Source organism: Loxodonta africana, chromosome 3 (genome assembly GCF_030014295.1).
Source record: "Loxodonta africana isolate mLoxAfr1 chromosome 3, mLoxAfr1.hap2, whole genome shotgun sequence".
In the NCBI taxonomy this organism is placed as follows: Eukaryota; Metazoa; Chordata; class Mammalia; order Proboscidea; family Elephantidae; genus Loxodonta; species Loxodonta africana.
This window is the reverse complement of record NC_087344.1, coordinates 155015216-155032174: the sequence shown is the minus strand read 5'-3', so window position 1 is coordinate 155032174 and position 16959 is coordinate 155015216. Positions and strand designations below refer to the sequence as shown.

General features: G+C 39.3%; 1 protein-coding gene across 12 annotated transcripts in view; it reads right to left on the bottom strand.

Moving 5' to 3' along the window:
* Positions 1 to 16959, bottom strand: part of PDE4DIPP2 (myomegalin) — a 227933-nt gene that overhangs the window by 42643 nt on the left and 168331 nt on the right. For 11 of the 12 annotated variants that reach the window (XM_023547515.2, XM_023547516.2, XM_064282358.1 and 8 more), the window contains 4 exons: positions 13394 to 13510; positions 12962 to 13099; positions 11860 to 11972; positions 10646 to 10773 (listed from right to left, as the gene is read on the bottom strand). In XM_023547515.2, coding sequence (XP_023403283.2) covers positions 10646 to 10773; positions 11860 to 11972; positions 12962 to 13099; positions 13394 to 13510 — 496 coding nt within the window. Of the gene's footprint in view, positions 1 to 44; positions 10774 to 11859; positions 11973 to 12961; positions 13100 to 13393; positions 13511 to 16959 lie in introns of those variants that run through there. The other variant, XM_064282360.1, reaches the window with a different exon arrangement.

The following is a 16959-nucleotide window of genomic DNA, read 5'->3' as shown; positions in this document are numbered from 1 at the left end:
AGTCCAGAAGACAAAGGTGACTCCCTTCACAGATGGCTTCCAGACAGCAGCTAACATTACACTCTTTTTGCCACCAGCCTCTGATTTCTTCCTGTCCCCATATGCAATGCCCTCTAGCCAGCAGGGCCAACAGGGAAGGCAGAGGCAATAGATTGTGCCAAATCTGTGGAAAAGCCTTCTCCGTGTATCACTGGTACTTGCTTACTAACACCTAAGCCCAAGCATCAAAACATTAGTTCCCTTTTACTGCACAGTCCTCTGCCTAAGAAGTCAACTGTTGGGATAGAGCAGTTACTCCTCGCCTATTTCCAGAAAACCTGAGTTATTTCCTTCCTCGATACAGGCTGGCTATGTAATGTCAACTTTCTCTTCTGTAACATGGGTCAAGTGTGACCTTTTTCCCACCAGTGAGTGCTGAGAGGGTCACTGATTTTCCAGAGATAAGACCAGCCTTGTCGCTCTCACTCTTTTCCATTTTGGAAACCAGTTATGCAATGTGGTGATGATCTGAGGAACTCCCCTCTGGGATCCCTGAGTCCTACAGAAGTTCTGGTCTAGCTAGTCAAAGCCTAAGGCACAGAATGGTCAGGTGTGCCCTAATTCCTTGCTCTAGCTTCCCCTCCTCCCTCTCTCGCCCAAACTCCTATTCGATGCCAACAATCTTTGCCTATAGGACTTATCACATTATCATATGGGACCTAATCCATCCTCTAGTCCCAAAAGCTGGGCTCAGTCACCCTAGGAGCACAGACATTTACACTCTGCCCTAAGCGACAAGTAGCTGCAGTTTGTGGTCTGGGCAAAGGTCTGGGGAAATGCTGACCAATAGAACTTTCTCCAAAGGCAGCAGTATTCTATATGTGAGCTGCCCAATATAGTAGACACTAGTCACATGTGGCTACTGAACACTTGAAATGTGGCTAGAGTGATTGAGGAATGGAATTTTTAAGTTCAATTAAACAAGTTCAAAAAGCCACATGTAGCTACTGGCTCAGTATTGGAAAGTACAAATTTAGGGCATTTCTCCTTCTCCACATCTGTTAGATCACCGTCCACCTAGTTTTAGATCAAGACCTGTGTCCCACATTGCTGATTTCTTCTGAAAGTGTAGGAATTCACAATGGTTAATTCATTTGAACACCAAAGAAAATCTACTGTGACCTCCCTGTGTCTCACAGAACTTACCTAAGTTAAAGAACCTCAAGATCTAGTTCTGCACCTGATGGCTGAGTAATCTGTGTTTCCAGGTGATTATGTGGCTTGTCCAAGGTTACACAGCTAGTCACTGACAAGAGCTGTGCAAGAAGCTAGGATCTAGACTCTCAGACAGGGGTACTCGTTCCTTCTGATGATAAATCATAGATCTTTACCTTTGCTTCTTCCTCCAAGACCAAAGGACCTGCTCCTGAGCTCAGACATGCATGGATAGAAGGCTCAAGTAGTGAGCATTCACTACCCTCTGCAGGTAAGCTGAACGGGTGATTTCTACCTACATGCCTTCCTAGGCAGCTGCAAGTCCATTCAGAATACTTCCAACGCCCAAGGTTGAGCTCATCAAAGCACTAAGGGGATAGTGAGCCTGTTGTCCTAATAGCTACCTTACGACTGGTCCTCTGATCCTGACCATGAATGTTCAGATAATTTGGGAGCAGAGTAGGGCCCTGTTCAGTAAAGACTTGCCTGCAAGGAGGCACCGCCACCATTCAGCATCCTTAGAAATCCTTGACAAATAGTGTACAACAGAGACTTCCAATGCTTACTCTTTCAAACGCGAGCCCCAGAACCATCTCAGTCAGAATACTGGTGGCATGGAGATGAATGACTAAACCCCCTAAGCTTTGGGTGCTTTGGAAATTCACTGAACCAGGATGCCAATGCACCTGAGGACAGCCATATAATATCATGATTACTTTTGAAAATCTGTCCCTGGACAACAGTAGAGATCAGAATTTTTTTTTTTTCCTGCAAAGAAAATGAACTGTCCTACTCAGTAACTAATTAAGAATACATACTTTTTACATTGCCTCCTTTCTGAGTTTTGGGATAGAGAATGATTCTTTGGTTGAAGGAAGTTCAGCTCTATGAGACCCAGGATTCTCATCCTCATACCATTCTTGGTGGGCCGTGTAGCCATGCTGGCCCACATCCCAAGAAGATTCCTGTACTAGGTTTCTGGAATAATGTATGTGGGGATTAGACAGGGTGACTGTCACTGGCCTTGAAGGCTTTTCTCTAACACTTCCTGCCCTCCACTTACCTTTGTTGGCCTTCCTGATGGATGACACATTTTCGTTCCTCTCTTTAATTTACTTGGGGGCAGGGTGCCATGGTTTTGACTTCATGAGGAGTTAGATGGAGACAAAGCAAAAATGCCCATCTCATCCCAACACTCAGAGCTTTTGTTTTCTGGTTAGCTCACAGTCTGCTGTCCTTCCTTTGTGGCAGCTTTAAAGCTCATTCAGTTTTTTAACAATTGATTTGGAATGCTCAAAGATTTTTTTGTGTATTTGTTTGACGGGTAGAAGAAAGCTGAAATTTTTTTGCCGGAAACATGGAAATAAATGATCCCACATGAGGTCCTAAATATAAGTTGGTATTAGACACCCCCTTTCTGTTGTTACTGTTTCCATCTTCTTATAAATGACAATGAAAGAACTGCTTTTTTTGTGGGACATTCCCTTTCTAGGCTTTTAAGAAGCAGCAAAACATTCTTCTCCAGGACTAATTTGTAATACTTTAAATTTCTAATTTAGAGAGATCTACTATTTTATATTGGTGCATCTTCTCCTTATTTTTGATAAAGCCTGAAAATGATCTGCCACCTTTCGATTCTCTGAAGGTAAGAATCTGTTCATTTAATATTAACTTGATTATCGTATGATTATGTATTACATGTTAGACTGGCAATTTTTAAAAATAATTTTTATTGTGCTTTAAGTGCAAGTTTGCAAATCAAGTCAGTCTCTCACACAAAACCCCATATACACCCTGCTACACATTCCCAGTTGCTCTCTCCCTCCACTCTCTCTTTTCTTGTCCATCTCACCAGCTTCTAACCCCCTCCACCCTATCATCTCCCCTCCAGGCTAGACTGACAATTTGATTAAAAACTTTTATTTGAAGCTTCAGCGATAGTTCACAAGTTGTGGTCCTTGCAAGTCTCCAGGCTCCAAATCAGACAAAATAGAGGTGATACCAAACTGTCCCTTACTTAGATTTCAAAAATTATTTTCTACCATATGTCTGATTCTACAGTGTACACAGAACTAAAATAATCCTCTAACATATAAAAGTATAACATCCTTGGGTGAAAACTTAAGCATTAGGCAAATATGAGGTACCCTCCTTATCACTGAGGCAAAAAAAAAATTCATATTTTTGTGGAGCTTTTTAAACTGAGGATGGCGCGATGATTTCACCTCTGGAGCCAGACTGTCTGGATCTGAATTCTGCTTCTGCCAATAACCAGCAGGTCATGATATTTCTGTAACATGGTATCCTCATTTTTTAATTGGTGTTAATGCTAATATCCACTCCACAAAAGTTGTTGTGAACTTTACAAGGTTTGCTGATTTTGAAGTGCTTAGAACAGTGTTTGGCACACAGTGTGTGCTCAGTTAATGTTATCCATTATTATTATTATCATTGTTGTTGGTAAATCGAAGTGGTCCATGGGCTGGAAGGTTGAAGGCTTAAACAAGTTGAAGGCCATAGAACCTAAATGTAGTTAGCAGAGGGAAGTTATATACCTGATGTCATTAACTGGGTGATCTTGGTTAATTCTATCTGCACTTCTTCACTTCTGAGTATCTGTTTCCCCTACCAGGAGGCTTAAAATAATACTCTTTTCTCTCCCTGCATCACAGGACAGTTGAAAGAGCATAAAATTTTCAGTAAAAGAGGATGAACTCTTTTGAATAGGTGCTTTACAAAAAGGATTCGTTATTAAATTATAACTGCCATAAAACTCCACTATGCTGGAATAAGCCTTAGAAGGAAATTAATTATATATAAAGTTCTATTTATATATAAATCTCCAGCAATGAGCCCAAACTGGGTGGGCAGTTGAGGCTGTCTTTCCCAAATTCTACTCTACAGTTATTAGTATTTGCTCTTTAAGCCTGTTTATATGGGATCAACAGAAAAGGAGTAGCATTTCACCATATCGTTATTCAGAACATAGCAGGTGTCATATTTTACCAATTTTGAAAAGGGACTCAAAGAGCTAAAACTTTACAGCATGACCAAATTTGCTCTGCCAAGGGCCCAACTGTTCTTTCCCTCAGTGCTAGGCTCAGTGCCAGGCCCTCTTAGACCCATCTCACTTTCACTCCCAGGTACCCCGTTTGCCACGTGCTCATTAAAAGAATTCTCATGTTTTCACCTTTTATGAACTAGTATTAACTTTAATATTATGATGCTAGTTGACAGAATCAAAGAAAAAAGATCAAACCCTGCAATTTTGTTCATTCTTTTCTGGACCATAAGGAAACTCTAGAATCTCATATAGTCTTCCATAAGCTTTGCCTAGAAATAAAATTCTTTAACTAGACAGTTTCTAATCTTGGAACAGAAGTAGCTAGATAAGAATATTGCTGTCTGCAGCCAAACTTGTCTATGGTCTGTCTTTGTCTTTAAATTATCACCTCTTAAGTAAACTGGAAGGCCTTTCAGCTTGTAAAAAAAAAACCCAGCTTGTACATCATTCAGAACCAGCTTCTTTCTGCGACCTAAAAAGATAAGACCATAATCTAAAAAATGTTTAGGGGTATGAAAATTCCCCAGGATTCTGGAAAGAGTTTTCACTTTTTCAAAAGGATAAGTATCCAATAAAACTACAGAGTCACCTATTCTTAGGCTGACCAGGACAGATATAAATTGGGACTGTCCTGGGCAAATCCGAAGATTTGACCACTCTATCTATTCCATAATCTTATAATTTTCACTCAAGGGACTCTTTCTCCTCATGGTCTCTTTTTATGTTAAAAGAACACAAAAAGCAGACTTTCTTAGGACCAATTTCCTGAGATGCCACTGCCCATCAGAATAGTTGGTTCCTCAGATCTCTATCCTGCTTTCTACTACTCTCCTTCAGGAGCAAGAAAGATTTTCCAAGGTGAAGTAGCCCATTTCACATTTCTGGGGAAAGCATAGCGCTTTTTTTTTCATCTCACTTCCTTGGGAGAACAAAAATCTAGGTTTCTTCCTTGTCCTTTCTTTAGTTAAATTAATACAAAGCCATTTACTCATTCCATAGCACCTTACTTTGACTTGGAATTTTAGTAAAAAGGTCAATAGGCTGATTGCCCTATAAGGGGGAAAAAAAAAGATGTACTTTGTCTACTTCTTTTCTCAAAAAAAGGAAACCAAATAGTTACCGTTGGCCTTTGATACTTTTATTGGATCAGTAAGACAATTTTTAGTCTCTCAACTGGAGTGGCTGAAATTCTAATATATCAAAACGTACACTCTCCATTCCAGCACACACGTTAACACAGTTTAACACAGCACAGTGCCATGCAGAAATGAACTTCCAGAGAAAAATATGCAGCTTATTTTGGTGGGGAGATAATCCTGCAAATAATCTAATGCCAAGTTTCTGGATCATTTAACAGGGTGCTTCTTTCTTCATCTGAAATGGTTATGAATTGCTTGAACTTTTCTCAACAGCCCCAAGATCAAAATTATAGGTGATAAAAGCAGGAAAAAACTGCTTTTATTATCAAACTGAAACAGATGGAAATTCTTCATTGAAACAGAAATTCATGATTAATAAAACATACTTGTTTATACACATGCCTCTCAAGTTTACAGACGGAGAGAGAAGTTGAACGCTTGAGACCAATGATTTTGATAATTGCAAAAGCACTGCATACTTGTGTTATATACTGAAAGCACATTACAAGCATTTTCTAGACAATTAAGAGTTCCTAAGGAACAGTGAAGATTATTTGGCTCATGTACCTAACACCCCTACTTTTCATATTACCTTAGACCAAACATTTTCTGACATTGCTGGACTTCCTATTTTATCCTCACAGCTTTAACAAGAACAAAGCAGTATGATAGAAATTTTTCTTTCTGAAACTGGACTTTAAACAACAAAAAGGGAAAGTAAAACAAGAATTATTAAATCACTTTATCAGTTTAATTATTCTTATTTGAAATCTGATGTAAAATTAGTATCGGCAGCCATGTAGCTTTGTCTTTCCCTTCCACTTCCCATTTTTGGTTGGAAGCAAATTACAACGTTAACTTTTTTCATTTGAGAAACTCATTCAGGCTTATGTGATTACATATAGAAGCTGAGGACTTACCTTCCGTCAACTCTAAGACTACTTAGGTGCAACATGTTTATCTTCTAAGACATAATGTTTTAACACAGTTGTTGCTGCAAATGCTTAGTGGGAGTATGATTTAAATCCATATTCCAAAATGAATTAAGACTCAGAAACTAGTAACTACAGAAATATCTCCAATGAATTGTCCTATTGACTCACTCTGTCTGTTGGTTTTTAAATAGGGCTGCCTTATACGAGCTCTATATTCCTTGCTGTTCTTTCTACAGTATAAATGTCTATATAAAAATAGTGCTACCAAAGGGAGAAGAAAAGCTCTCTGAACTTCAAAAGAAAGAAGAGAAAATACGTGCTTGCATTTCACAGGATGTTAATATCTAAAAAAGAAAGCTAATTTCATTCATTCTTCCTCTAGTAGAATTTCTAGAAGGTGAGATGGGAGATGGACTTTAAGTGTGTAGTTACTAATATTTCTTTCTCACTTCATTGGAAGTTTGTCACATTTCCCTGTACAACACTGGCTGCAGAACTGAGACCCTAGTTGAAGAGGCAACTTACGTTTTTTGAAGGATGTCAAAAAGACCACGACACCACCAATCAATGACTTACCCTAACAGTGGAACTAGAATTTTATAATACTAGGTTCAAGGAAAATAAAGGGATTAAAGAATTGTTCTAAGGCCAACAACGGTCCAAAGCGAAGTGGCTTTAAGTAGGTCAATCTTCAATCCTCAAAGGAAGAAGCAATGATCAGTATAATCTGATCTGCTCCTCCTTTCCCTAATCTAAGAACTCCAGATCCAACTGGAAGACAGAAGCAGAGAGAACCAAGCTCAATTTTCCTTCATGGTTTTGAAGCTATAAGCCAAACTTCTCATGGTTCAGATACTGAAGAGGAAACATAAGCATAAAAGTGCCAGGTTTTTTATGTGTATCTTCCACAGAGGTCACTTACAAACTCTGTAAGCAGAAGATACTAAAGAGCCTTCCAGGGACCACTTCTTCTGGCTAGGATCTGATATCCTACACATGTTAAGAATCCTGATTCTTAATAGAGATCTTACTATATATAATGTAATTGAAAAGTACTTTTGAAATATGAACAAGTAAATTTTTACTTTCCTTGAGACACAGAGTAAAAATATTGTTTCTGTCCACAAGCAATGAAGAAAAGTAGGTATGGGGGCAGGGGGAAGATGGGGAGACAGGGTACGGTTACATCCTGTCAAAGTGAAACACTGACATATTAAAATAGCCTAATTATGCCTTTTCAAAATATTAGTATTTGGCTAGATACTAAAAAAAGAGAACATTAGAAAAATGTTGACTTATGTTAGGCATTAACAATCATCAGCTTTCAATACAGTTTAAACTTGCAATAGAAAAGAGTTTAGGGGACATATTTATCAGTAAGGACCCTCATTCACTAAATAAATCTTCCTGAAGGTTCTTTGCAACTCTTTAGTTCTATAAACTCTAGTTTTCATCTATGCTGACCTCTTACAACCATTACTCCACACATCTGCTATTTCTTGAAAAATAATTGCAAGAAAAACCAAATTTACCAATATGGATTTTTCTCAGTTTAAATTCCATACTTCCAGTTAAGCATGGGCTGAGGAAGCATTTAATTCACTCAATTTCTTTCAAAAGTTTCTCACACATAAAGTTCTATAAGCACAAGATGTGTTACCTAAAGTTATTGTCATGTTGAAAAATGCCTAAGAAAGGTAAACTAGTCCAGTAATAGAAAGGATCTATGTTCCTGAAGAGAGATTAGAATCGCATTATATCATGCCAAATATGATTACATAAATGATGTTGTCCAATTACAGCATCATCTATCTCTGATCCAAAGAAAAAAATCCATTGAAATTGTGTTCTCAGATCAGATGCCAAATTATCACGTAAAATTGTTAGACCAGGAAGCCCTCCCCAGGTAGCACTCCTTTCAAACCTCATTCCAGCTATCCAGACCAGAAGGTTAGTTCCAGATTTTAGTCATATCTATGGTACCAAGGTCAAACTCCTAACTTATCCTTTGCCACTAAATTGCTTAATTTTTTTATATTTCCTATAAGGCATAACATCAACTACAGGATTGATGCAAATAACAAAAGCACAAATTAGTCTGTCTTTTCAGTGTCCAAATCAGGGTCAGAATTCACTTACTTGGTTCCTAATCCATTTTGATAACTTTTTTTATAGGAAGTTGGGTTCTTTATTATTCATTAAGCTACATTAATATTTATAATATTAATTAGAATATTAATACATAGCAACAATTCAAGATACCTAGGGATATTCCTACTCTTGTTGGAGACTGAGAGAAGAAGTGGTAATTAACATAAATTATTGTAATCATTATGAGCCATTAGCACCCAAGAGTCACCCATGGGTGAATTTCAACTAGAGATTTAGAAAGTTTCCTTGGTCTACTAGGAAAATGAAGGGAAGACATTTCCTAAATGCACTCTTGCAATGACACAATAGACTAGTCTTTTGATGGGTTGGCATTTTTATAGGTCAATTATCCTCCTTATGGCTTCTGGAATGTTTTGTGAAGGAAAAGGTCTCTTAAAATTGAAGACAGAAAATTGGATAGTTCTGCTTCCCTCTCCATCCCTCTCCTTAAATGACTCCTTCTTCCCTCAAAGGCCAATAAACTCGAATGGTACATATCCATTAAGAGGAAGGCTTGCGGTTATCAATCTTTTGCAAACTATTTAATCAGAAGATTCTAGTGCATTTTTCCAGTAGAACATTTTCTCCCCTGGCCTTTTTAGTTTGACTAATGCTCTACCTATTACAGATACAGCTAAGGTTACAAAAACTTGGATGAAATTTAGAATGCAATCCAAGTCATGTCAACACATGAAGGTGAAAGAAATAAAAGTGCCATGTAAAAAATGGAAGGAAAAATAAAAGTCACTGTGCCTCATCTAGCTCAGAAAGGGTACTCAATAATATTTTACAATGCTAAAATCATTGTAAATCATACTTACAATCCCTGTCTCACAAATTCCATGTTTAAAGTAACTGAAATTTCAGCTTCTAATCTAAGAAACTTGTATCCAGAAATAAGAAACCTCATGGTGTTATACCCACAAAGCTCCAAAGTAATCTTGGTTACTTTTCATACTCTTGACATTTAAGACACCAGAAATACAATCCTCAGTATGCCTTTCCTTATTACACCTGTCATGGTGCCACAAGAAAGCACTGAGACTATGACTAAAACCTAGGAACACAAATCTGTGACCACATTTCTTTCTAAGCTATACAAGCACTTCAAAGCCTGAAGCCCATTACTTATTTCTATATGGAGAAATGCGTCGGCACTATGTATTATACTGTCTAGTGCCACTACCAAAATGGAAGTAAGTAAGCAACATAAACAAGGGTGCACTGAAGTTTACACTGAAGTACTGAATTTCAAGGGGGCATTATCTTTGTACGTAGAGAATTCTGACTCTGTAAGATTTGAAAGCTTTCTTAAAGTCCTGCTCTGACTAAATACAGCACGCTTTTGGTTTAAAGAAACCTAAAGGGGTCACTATGAGTCAGAATTGACTCAATGGCAACAGGTTTGGTTTTTAAAGGGGTCATAGAAAACCTAATCTGATTCACCTGTGTCATTCAATAAACAACTCTAAAACAATATTAGAGGTAAAGGTTTACTACAAGCACTGAAAAAGTCTTTGCCTCTGCTCTTTACTTGGCTAGCCCTCCCAATACTTGCTGTCTACTATTACAAGACTTCTCTCTCGGTTTTGATTACTAAGGATCATACCGCTTTTGCCATGTCTTCCTCTAGACACTCAGTCTCTCTCTCCTTGAAACTTTTCCTTTATTTAATTAAAAAAAAAAATGCCCTCATTCAAAGAGCAGGAGTTGATTGAATGACAAATATAATACACACGCATGCATTTATGACATGATATGGAACTTTTGAGATGGATTGTGATAGTGGGGGAGGAATAAACTTTATTGGCCCAAAGAAGGAATGAGAGAATGAGAAGGAGAGGCTAGGGAAAGGAATGAATATGGGTGGGAAAACTAAAATAGAACAATTTCAAATGTGCAAATTCATTTCGTAGCCCCCGCCATTCAATTTAGAGATAGATACGTACAGCAAGATGCAGACAGTCTAAAGCAAGTTTCACTTTGTAGCTGATGCTACTTGTACCAGTTCTATGATTAGTAAGTCACCAGTTAACTCTGCCAAAGTCAGACAAGGCTCTCTGGTTAGTGCAAACAAGGTTTTCGATCCTGGGCTGCAGTACGACCCGCCAGTGCTCAGAAGGCATGCTTGTGATGAACTTGCACACTTTCCAGTTGCCCACCTCCAATGGCGGCCAGGGTCTCCAGCCTGCTTAAGCGTTCAAGGCTTCTTCCAAGAACTTCTTCTAGCCGACCACGTAATACCTGGGCCCCTTCCAGTTCCACCTGCAGAGTTCGGTCTCTCTCAGAGCTGATTAAACATGCCACATGGAAAGAAAATCGATTAGCAATCAACTGTAATGAGTTGGCATGTTTTCAATGCCACTCTGAGCCATGAGATTTTCTAAAGTAATTGTTCTCCAGGACACAAGAAATGAATATAGTCTTTGTTGTGGCACTTGTGTTTACTGTTGGTAGATTACTTTGCTTGCCCCTTTATGCTAGATCCTGGGTCAATCTCACTTAAAATTATACAGCCTAAGGTCTGTCTCATAACAGTACAGCCTGCATAAGAAGAATTTCATTATTTGACTAAAAGCTTTACTTTCTAATAAACAAAAATAGAAGAAAAACTGAAACAAGACTGAGTCAAGGAGGACTACCATGGAAGAGACCTGCTTTCTCCCTTGTTAACGAACTGGATCGTGCTCTGGAGAGGCATTTTGTTTACACAGACTAAAGATCCAGAGGTCGTTTAAAAAGTAACACAATCAGGTGATCCTATGATACATTTCCTCTGCCTTCACTTTCTTGAGCTGGAAAGAAAAAACAATTAACAATAAGCTAGAAGAAACTGAAGAGTAAAAGAATAAAAGATAGGAAAGAAAAAGAGGCTAGAGAAGAAGGTAAAATGAGAAAATAATAAAAATAAAAATGAAGGGAATGTAAAATGAACCAGAAAGATATAATAACATATATCACAAAAAAAATCAAGAGTTACAAGAGAATATATCCATCTTGACGGTTACTATCACCCCAGGATCAGAGATACGCAATGAATATCAGTGCCCTTTACAGCCTTACTCTTAGAAGAGAACAGTGATCCACAGGACACGGAGCAGAGAAAAGCAAGGAACATACACTGAGTGCTTATTACATGCCAGGCACTGGTGTAAACACCTGACGTATCTTCTCATTTCATCTTTGCAATAGCTAAGTAACCAGGTATCATTCTTGATTCAAGATTTAGACACCGAGGGTTAGAGACAGCCACACAGTAAATGACAAATTGGATAGCCCCAGCATTATCTCTGCTCCATTTTTCTCCACCCGTCAGTACTGCAGGCATCTGGACTTGATTAGAAATAAGAGGGAAAAGGTACAGTCACTCTCTTACCTCTCTGGATGGGCATGAAACTTCACCAGACTGCTATAGAGCTGTCTCTCTGCTTGTAAGGCCTCATTGAGACGACTCCGTTCATCTACCAGTCCTTCCAGCATCAGCAGCAACTGAAGAAAGAAAGAAGCAGCAGCATGCAAATGGTAAAGTGAGACATGAAGCTACAGTTAATCTTGAGAAGAGAGACCAAAAGAAGGCATTAGCATGGAACATGAGTGAAAAAGCCCACTACCTTATTACTTCTTAAGTTTCCTATAGTATTTTAGTTTTCAAATCAATACCATATTTCTTGTCCTTTTTTTTTTTTTTTTTTCAAAGCCCTATAAGGCAGAATTCAAACGTGGGGGCAAGAAGAGGAAAGTGAAGAGAGAAGGCAGAACAGAGCAAAGCAGCTAAGGAAAAAGGGTGGGGAAAGAGAGGAAGAAATGGTGAGAGGGAAACATATGGTAGCACCTACTAGTATTCTGCATTCGCTCAACAAATACTTACTGAGCACCTTCTATGCGTCAGGCTGTGTTCTAGATTCTAAGGATAAGCTTATGATCTAGTGGGGGAAACAGACAGTTATCAGTCACAGTCATGCGTCGCTGTGAGCTGTAGGAAGTGCTATAAAGATGTGCCAGGATAAGAGCCTGTAAGCAGGGATTTGTTTAAGTGAACGGCTGGGGCTAAAAGCCGGATCCAAGTGAAATGAGTAGTTAGTGAGAGAAATGATAACAGAGTCAGAGAATATAGGTAATTAAGTCTTTTTGAAAAGTTTGGCATCCAAGAGAGGTTGGACCTGGGGAGATGTTATAAAGGAATTTAGGGGTGAGGCAGGTTTTTATTTAATCTTTTTTTTTTTTTTTAAGTTGGTTAAATGTAGGTAGATGAGAAGGCTTTAGTTGAGAGAGAAAAACAGTGTGAGTCCAAGGACTCTTGCTCCCTTCAGGACCACAAATATCAGAAAAGGACATCTATGGCTGCTAACGGCCAAGGTAGGAAATTCACCGATTCTCCATAAAATACCATCGACTGGCCACTTCACAAATAATTCTGATGACAGCCTTTCCACCACCTATTTCACAGTAAAAGTAAGGTCTGTATTCCAACTGCTTACTTGTTGTCTTCGGCTTCCTGAAGTTTCTTGACCCTGAGATTCTACTGAAGCAATTTTTTCCCGAAGAAGTAAGACTTCTTGGGTCAGGCGTTCCATAGCTGGTATGTCTTCAGGATCAACCAGGTGCATTTGCAGGTCCTAGAAATAAATAAGTATGGTAATAAAACACTATTCAGCAGAGGAGCAAAGGAACAACTGCTCCTGAAATAGTCTGCTATACTTTCAAGTGGGATGTTGATCGTGACATTTTCTTTATGAAATCTTTGCAACTGTTACACGAGTCAAAGGGAAGACAGTGATATTAAGAGACTTGAACTAACAGTGCATCAAGGAAATAAGCACTGGCCAAGGGACTAAATGTTGTTTGCAGATGCCCTACTGCTATTGTGAGCTGTCATCATTTCCAATGGTCTTTAAGAAGCTTTTAAGAACCTTTATGAGGTCTTCTTTAATCTGGATGTTCCTGGTCAGGGACTCCATATCAGCAGCCTGCACCTGCAGCTCTTCCTCTTGCACAGCCACCATGGACTGTAGAGCAGAAAGTTCCATCTGTGGGGAGAAGAAACCCTGAAGTTAGTGAGCAGAGGAAACAATATCTGTCACATTTACATTTTAACACTGAGGCAAACCTGTTTCCATATCATATCACTATTAGCCAGAAATGCAAGTGAAAACTGGAACATGAACAGTGTTCCACTGGATCAAATCAATAAACCACACAGTGTGGTACCAAAGCCGTAGAGTGGTTTTTAATGATATCTTCCATCTGAGTCAGCACTGTGAAACACAATGTTGTTGCTGTTGGGTGCTGTCGAGTCGATTCCAACACATAGACACCCACAGGCCAGAGCAGAATTGCTCCATAGGGTTTTGTAGGCTGTAATCTCTATGGGGGAAACCCCGGTAGCATGGTGGCTAAAAGCTATGGCTGGTAACCAAAAGATCGGCAGTTTGAATCCACCAGGCGCTCCTTGGAAACTGCATGGGGCAGTTCTACTCTGTCCTGTAGGGTCGCTATGAGTCAAAATCAACTCAATGGCAACAAGTTTGGTTTTGGTTTGGTTTAATCTCTATGGGAGCAGATCGCCAGGTCTTTCTCCTGTGGAGTGGCTGAGTGGGTTCAAAGCACCAACCTTTCTGTTAGCAGCTGAGTGCTTAATCATTGTGCCACCAGGGCTCCTTGTGAAACACAATCCCAAACCCATTGCCTCTGAGTTGATTCTGACCCATAGCAACCTTATAGGACAGAGTATAACCGTCCCATAGAATTTCCAAGGCTGTAATCTTTACAGAAGCAGATTGCCACATCTTTTTCCCGAGGAGTGGCTGGTGGGTTTGCACCACTGACCTTTTGGTTAGCAGCTGAGCACTTTAACCAGTGTGCTACCAGGGTTCCTTGTGAAACAAAACAGATATATTTAATTCATGAGTTTATTGAGATATTTTAAAAAGTATACACCATTAGCGAATGTAAGAATAGATGAAATTTTTCTTTATAGAAGTATTGCAGTAAATAGATGGAGAAATGATAGAATGAGAATACATTCATTTTGCAATCCCTAAAGAATTAATGGACATAGGCACTCAGCAGCAACAGCTACTAACATCACAGACATCATTATATATTACATGCTAATGGAAGAACATGCCACCACCTATGAAGAAGTCTTACCAAAAGTTAGCACTGTATACCCTAAACTTCCAATTATATCTTCTATCCCTCCTCATGAGGAAATGATGACCAAATATTTGATTTTGACAAAGTTCATTAATAATCATGATAATAACAGTAGCTGCCAACATTCACTGGGTGCTTACTATATGTCAGGCACTACGATAAATGCTTTGCATATATTTAATCCTCTAAACAAACCTTGTCATCCGACTCCTGCCTACTTCCAATTCAACATCTGTCTTTTACTCCTCATTCACGGGTACACCGGTCTTTTCTAGAAACGCCAGATTTTCTCTTGAATTAGAGCCTTTGCACCTACTATTCCCTCTGTCTGAAATATCTTCCCCAGGTTTAATGGTCGCGTCCTTCTCATCCTCAGGTCCCAGCTTAAATGTTGTCTGCTCAGAGAAGCCTTCTTTGGCTGCCCTACCTAAGGTGGTCCCATCCTTGTTACTTTCTATTATCTCCTTCATATCATTTACTACAATCTATACTTATTTACTTATTTGTTTATTGTCTGTCTCTCCCCAGCAGAAATTAATTACATAAGGTCAGGGACCTAGTCAATCTCGTTCACTACCTCATCCCCACCACTAACCCTGACTTAGAGAAGGTACTCATGTGCCTGAGAAATGAATCCTAACAGCAATTCCATAAAACAAGTACTCTTCAAGTCACATATTACGATGAAGTGAGTAAGGCTGAGAGAGATTAAGAAAATTGTTCAAAGTCACGGAGCTAGTATGTGGTAGATCTAGGATATAAACTCAGTGTAGCAGAGACAAAGCCATGAGGCCACAATGTTCCCTGCAGATACAAGGCACCCTGGTGGGGCAGTTGTTAAGCTCTCAGCTAATAACCAAAAGGTAGATGGTTCAAACCCACCAGACTCTCCACAGGAGAAAGGTGTGGCGGTCAGCTTCTGTAAAGATTAACAGCCTTGGAAACCCTATGGGGCAGTTCTACTCTGTCCCATGGGGTCACTATGAGTCAGAACTGGCTCAACAGCAACGGGTTTGGGACTTTTAATTTTGTTTTAGATCCTACACATCCTTATAGTCTTCATGGTGTTGTTGCTAATGTTTGTTACTATTAACTCTGCCTCATGGTGACCCCATGTGTGCAGAGTAAAACTGCTCCATAAGGTTTTCAAGGCTGTGGTCTTTTGTAAGCAGATCACCAGCCCTATCTTCCAAGGGGCCTCTGGGTGGGTTCAGAGTGCCAACCTTTTGGCTAGTAGTCAAGTGCTTAATCATTTACATCACCCAGGGACTCCATCTTTATGGTAACAGCAAGATTTGTTTCCATTACCATAAAGACAGAGTCCCTGGATGGCAAAAACCGTTAAGAGCTCAACTACTAGCTGAAAGGTTTATCATAATGGAAAGTTACCTGTAAGGACCCTGGTGGCACAAATAGTTAAGTGATGAACTATAAACTGAAAGGTTGGTGGTTCCAACCCATTACCATAAATCCAGCAGCTCCACAGGAGAAAGGCCCAGCTGGTGATCTGTTTCCATAAAGATTACAGCCAACAAAACCCTATGGGGGAGTTCTACTCTGTTACATGGGGTCACTATGAGTCAAAATGAACTCAGTGGCACCTAACAACAACAACAAGTTATTTGTAAGGAAATATTTTAAAGAAATACTTTAGAATAATTTTTTAAAAAATAAAATAGGTGTGACAAGTAGAGGCAGATGGCACACAAGCTATTTTAAGATGTGACCACACTTCCTCAAAGAAGTAACACTTCTTCCCTTAATGGTTAAGAGCTTGGCTGCTAACCAGAAGGTCAGCAGATTTGAATCCATCAGCTGCTCCTTGGAAACTCTATGAGGCAGTTATACTCTGTCCTAAAAAAAAGGGTATAGGGTCGCTATGAGTCAGCATCGACTCCATGGCAGTGAGTTTGGTTTTTTTTTTGAAGTTATAAACAGGAAAAATTTTACTTGCATATCTTCTAATGTTTATAGTATCACGAAGTGGGCTCGTGATGACTTATAACTACACAAAGTTATTTGATGGTTCTGGGCTACTGTGGCATGTTAGGAGGAAATGATTCTCCTAACGTTTTCCTGCCATGTTGAATGAGCTTAATTAGTGTTTAACGCCTGACCATTCTTCACCCTTAAACCACTCAGCCCTAGGGAAGTTGAGGGATTTATCTTAATGGAAACACAGGGGAAGAATAAGCCAGGCACGCTTAACTCAACCCCATCCTTCTTCTTGAGAGACAGCTATCTGCAGGAAGCCTGTTGTCTCTCCACTCCTTCTCCAAGGGCAAGCTCTTCCCACCCCGTAGTGTAGTCTGCCAAGGCC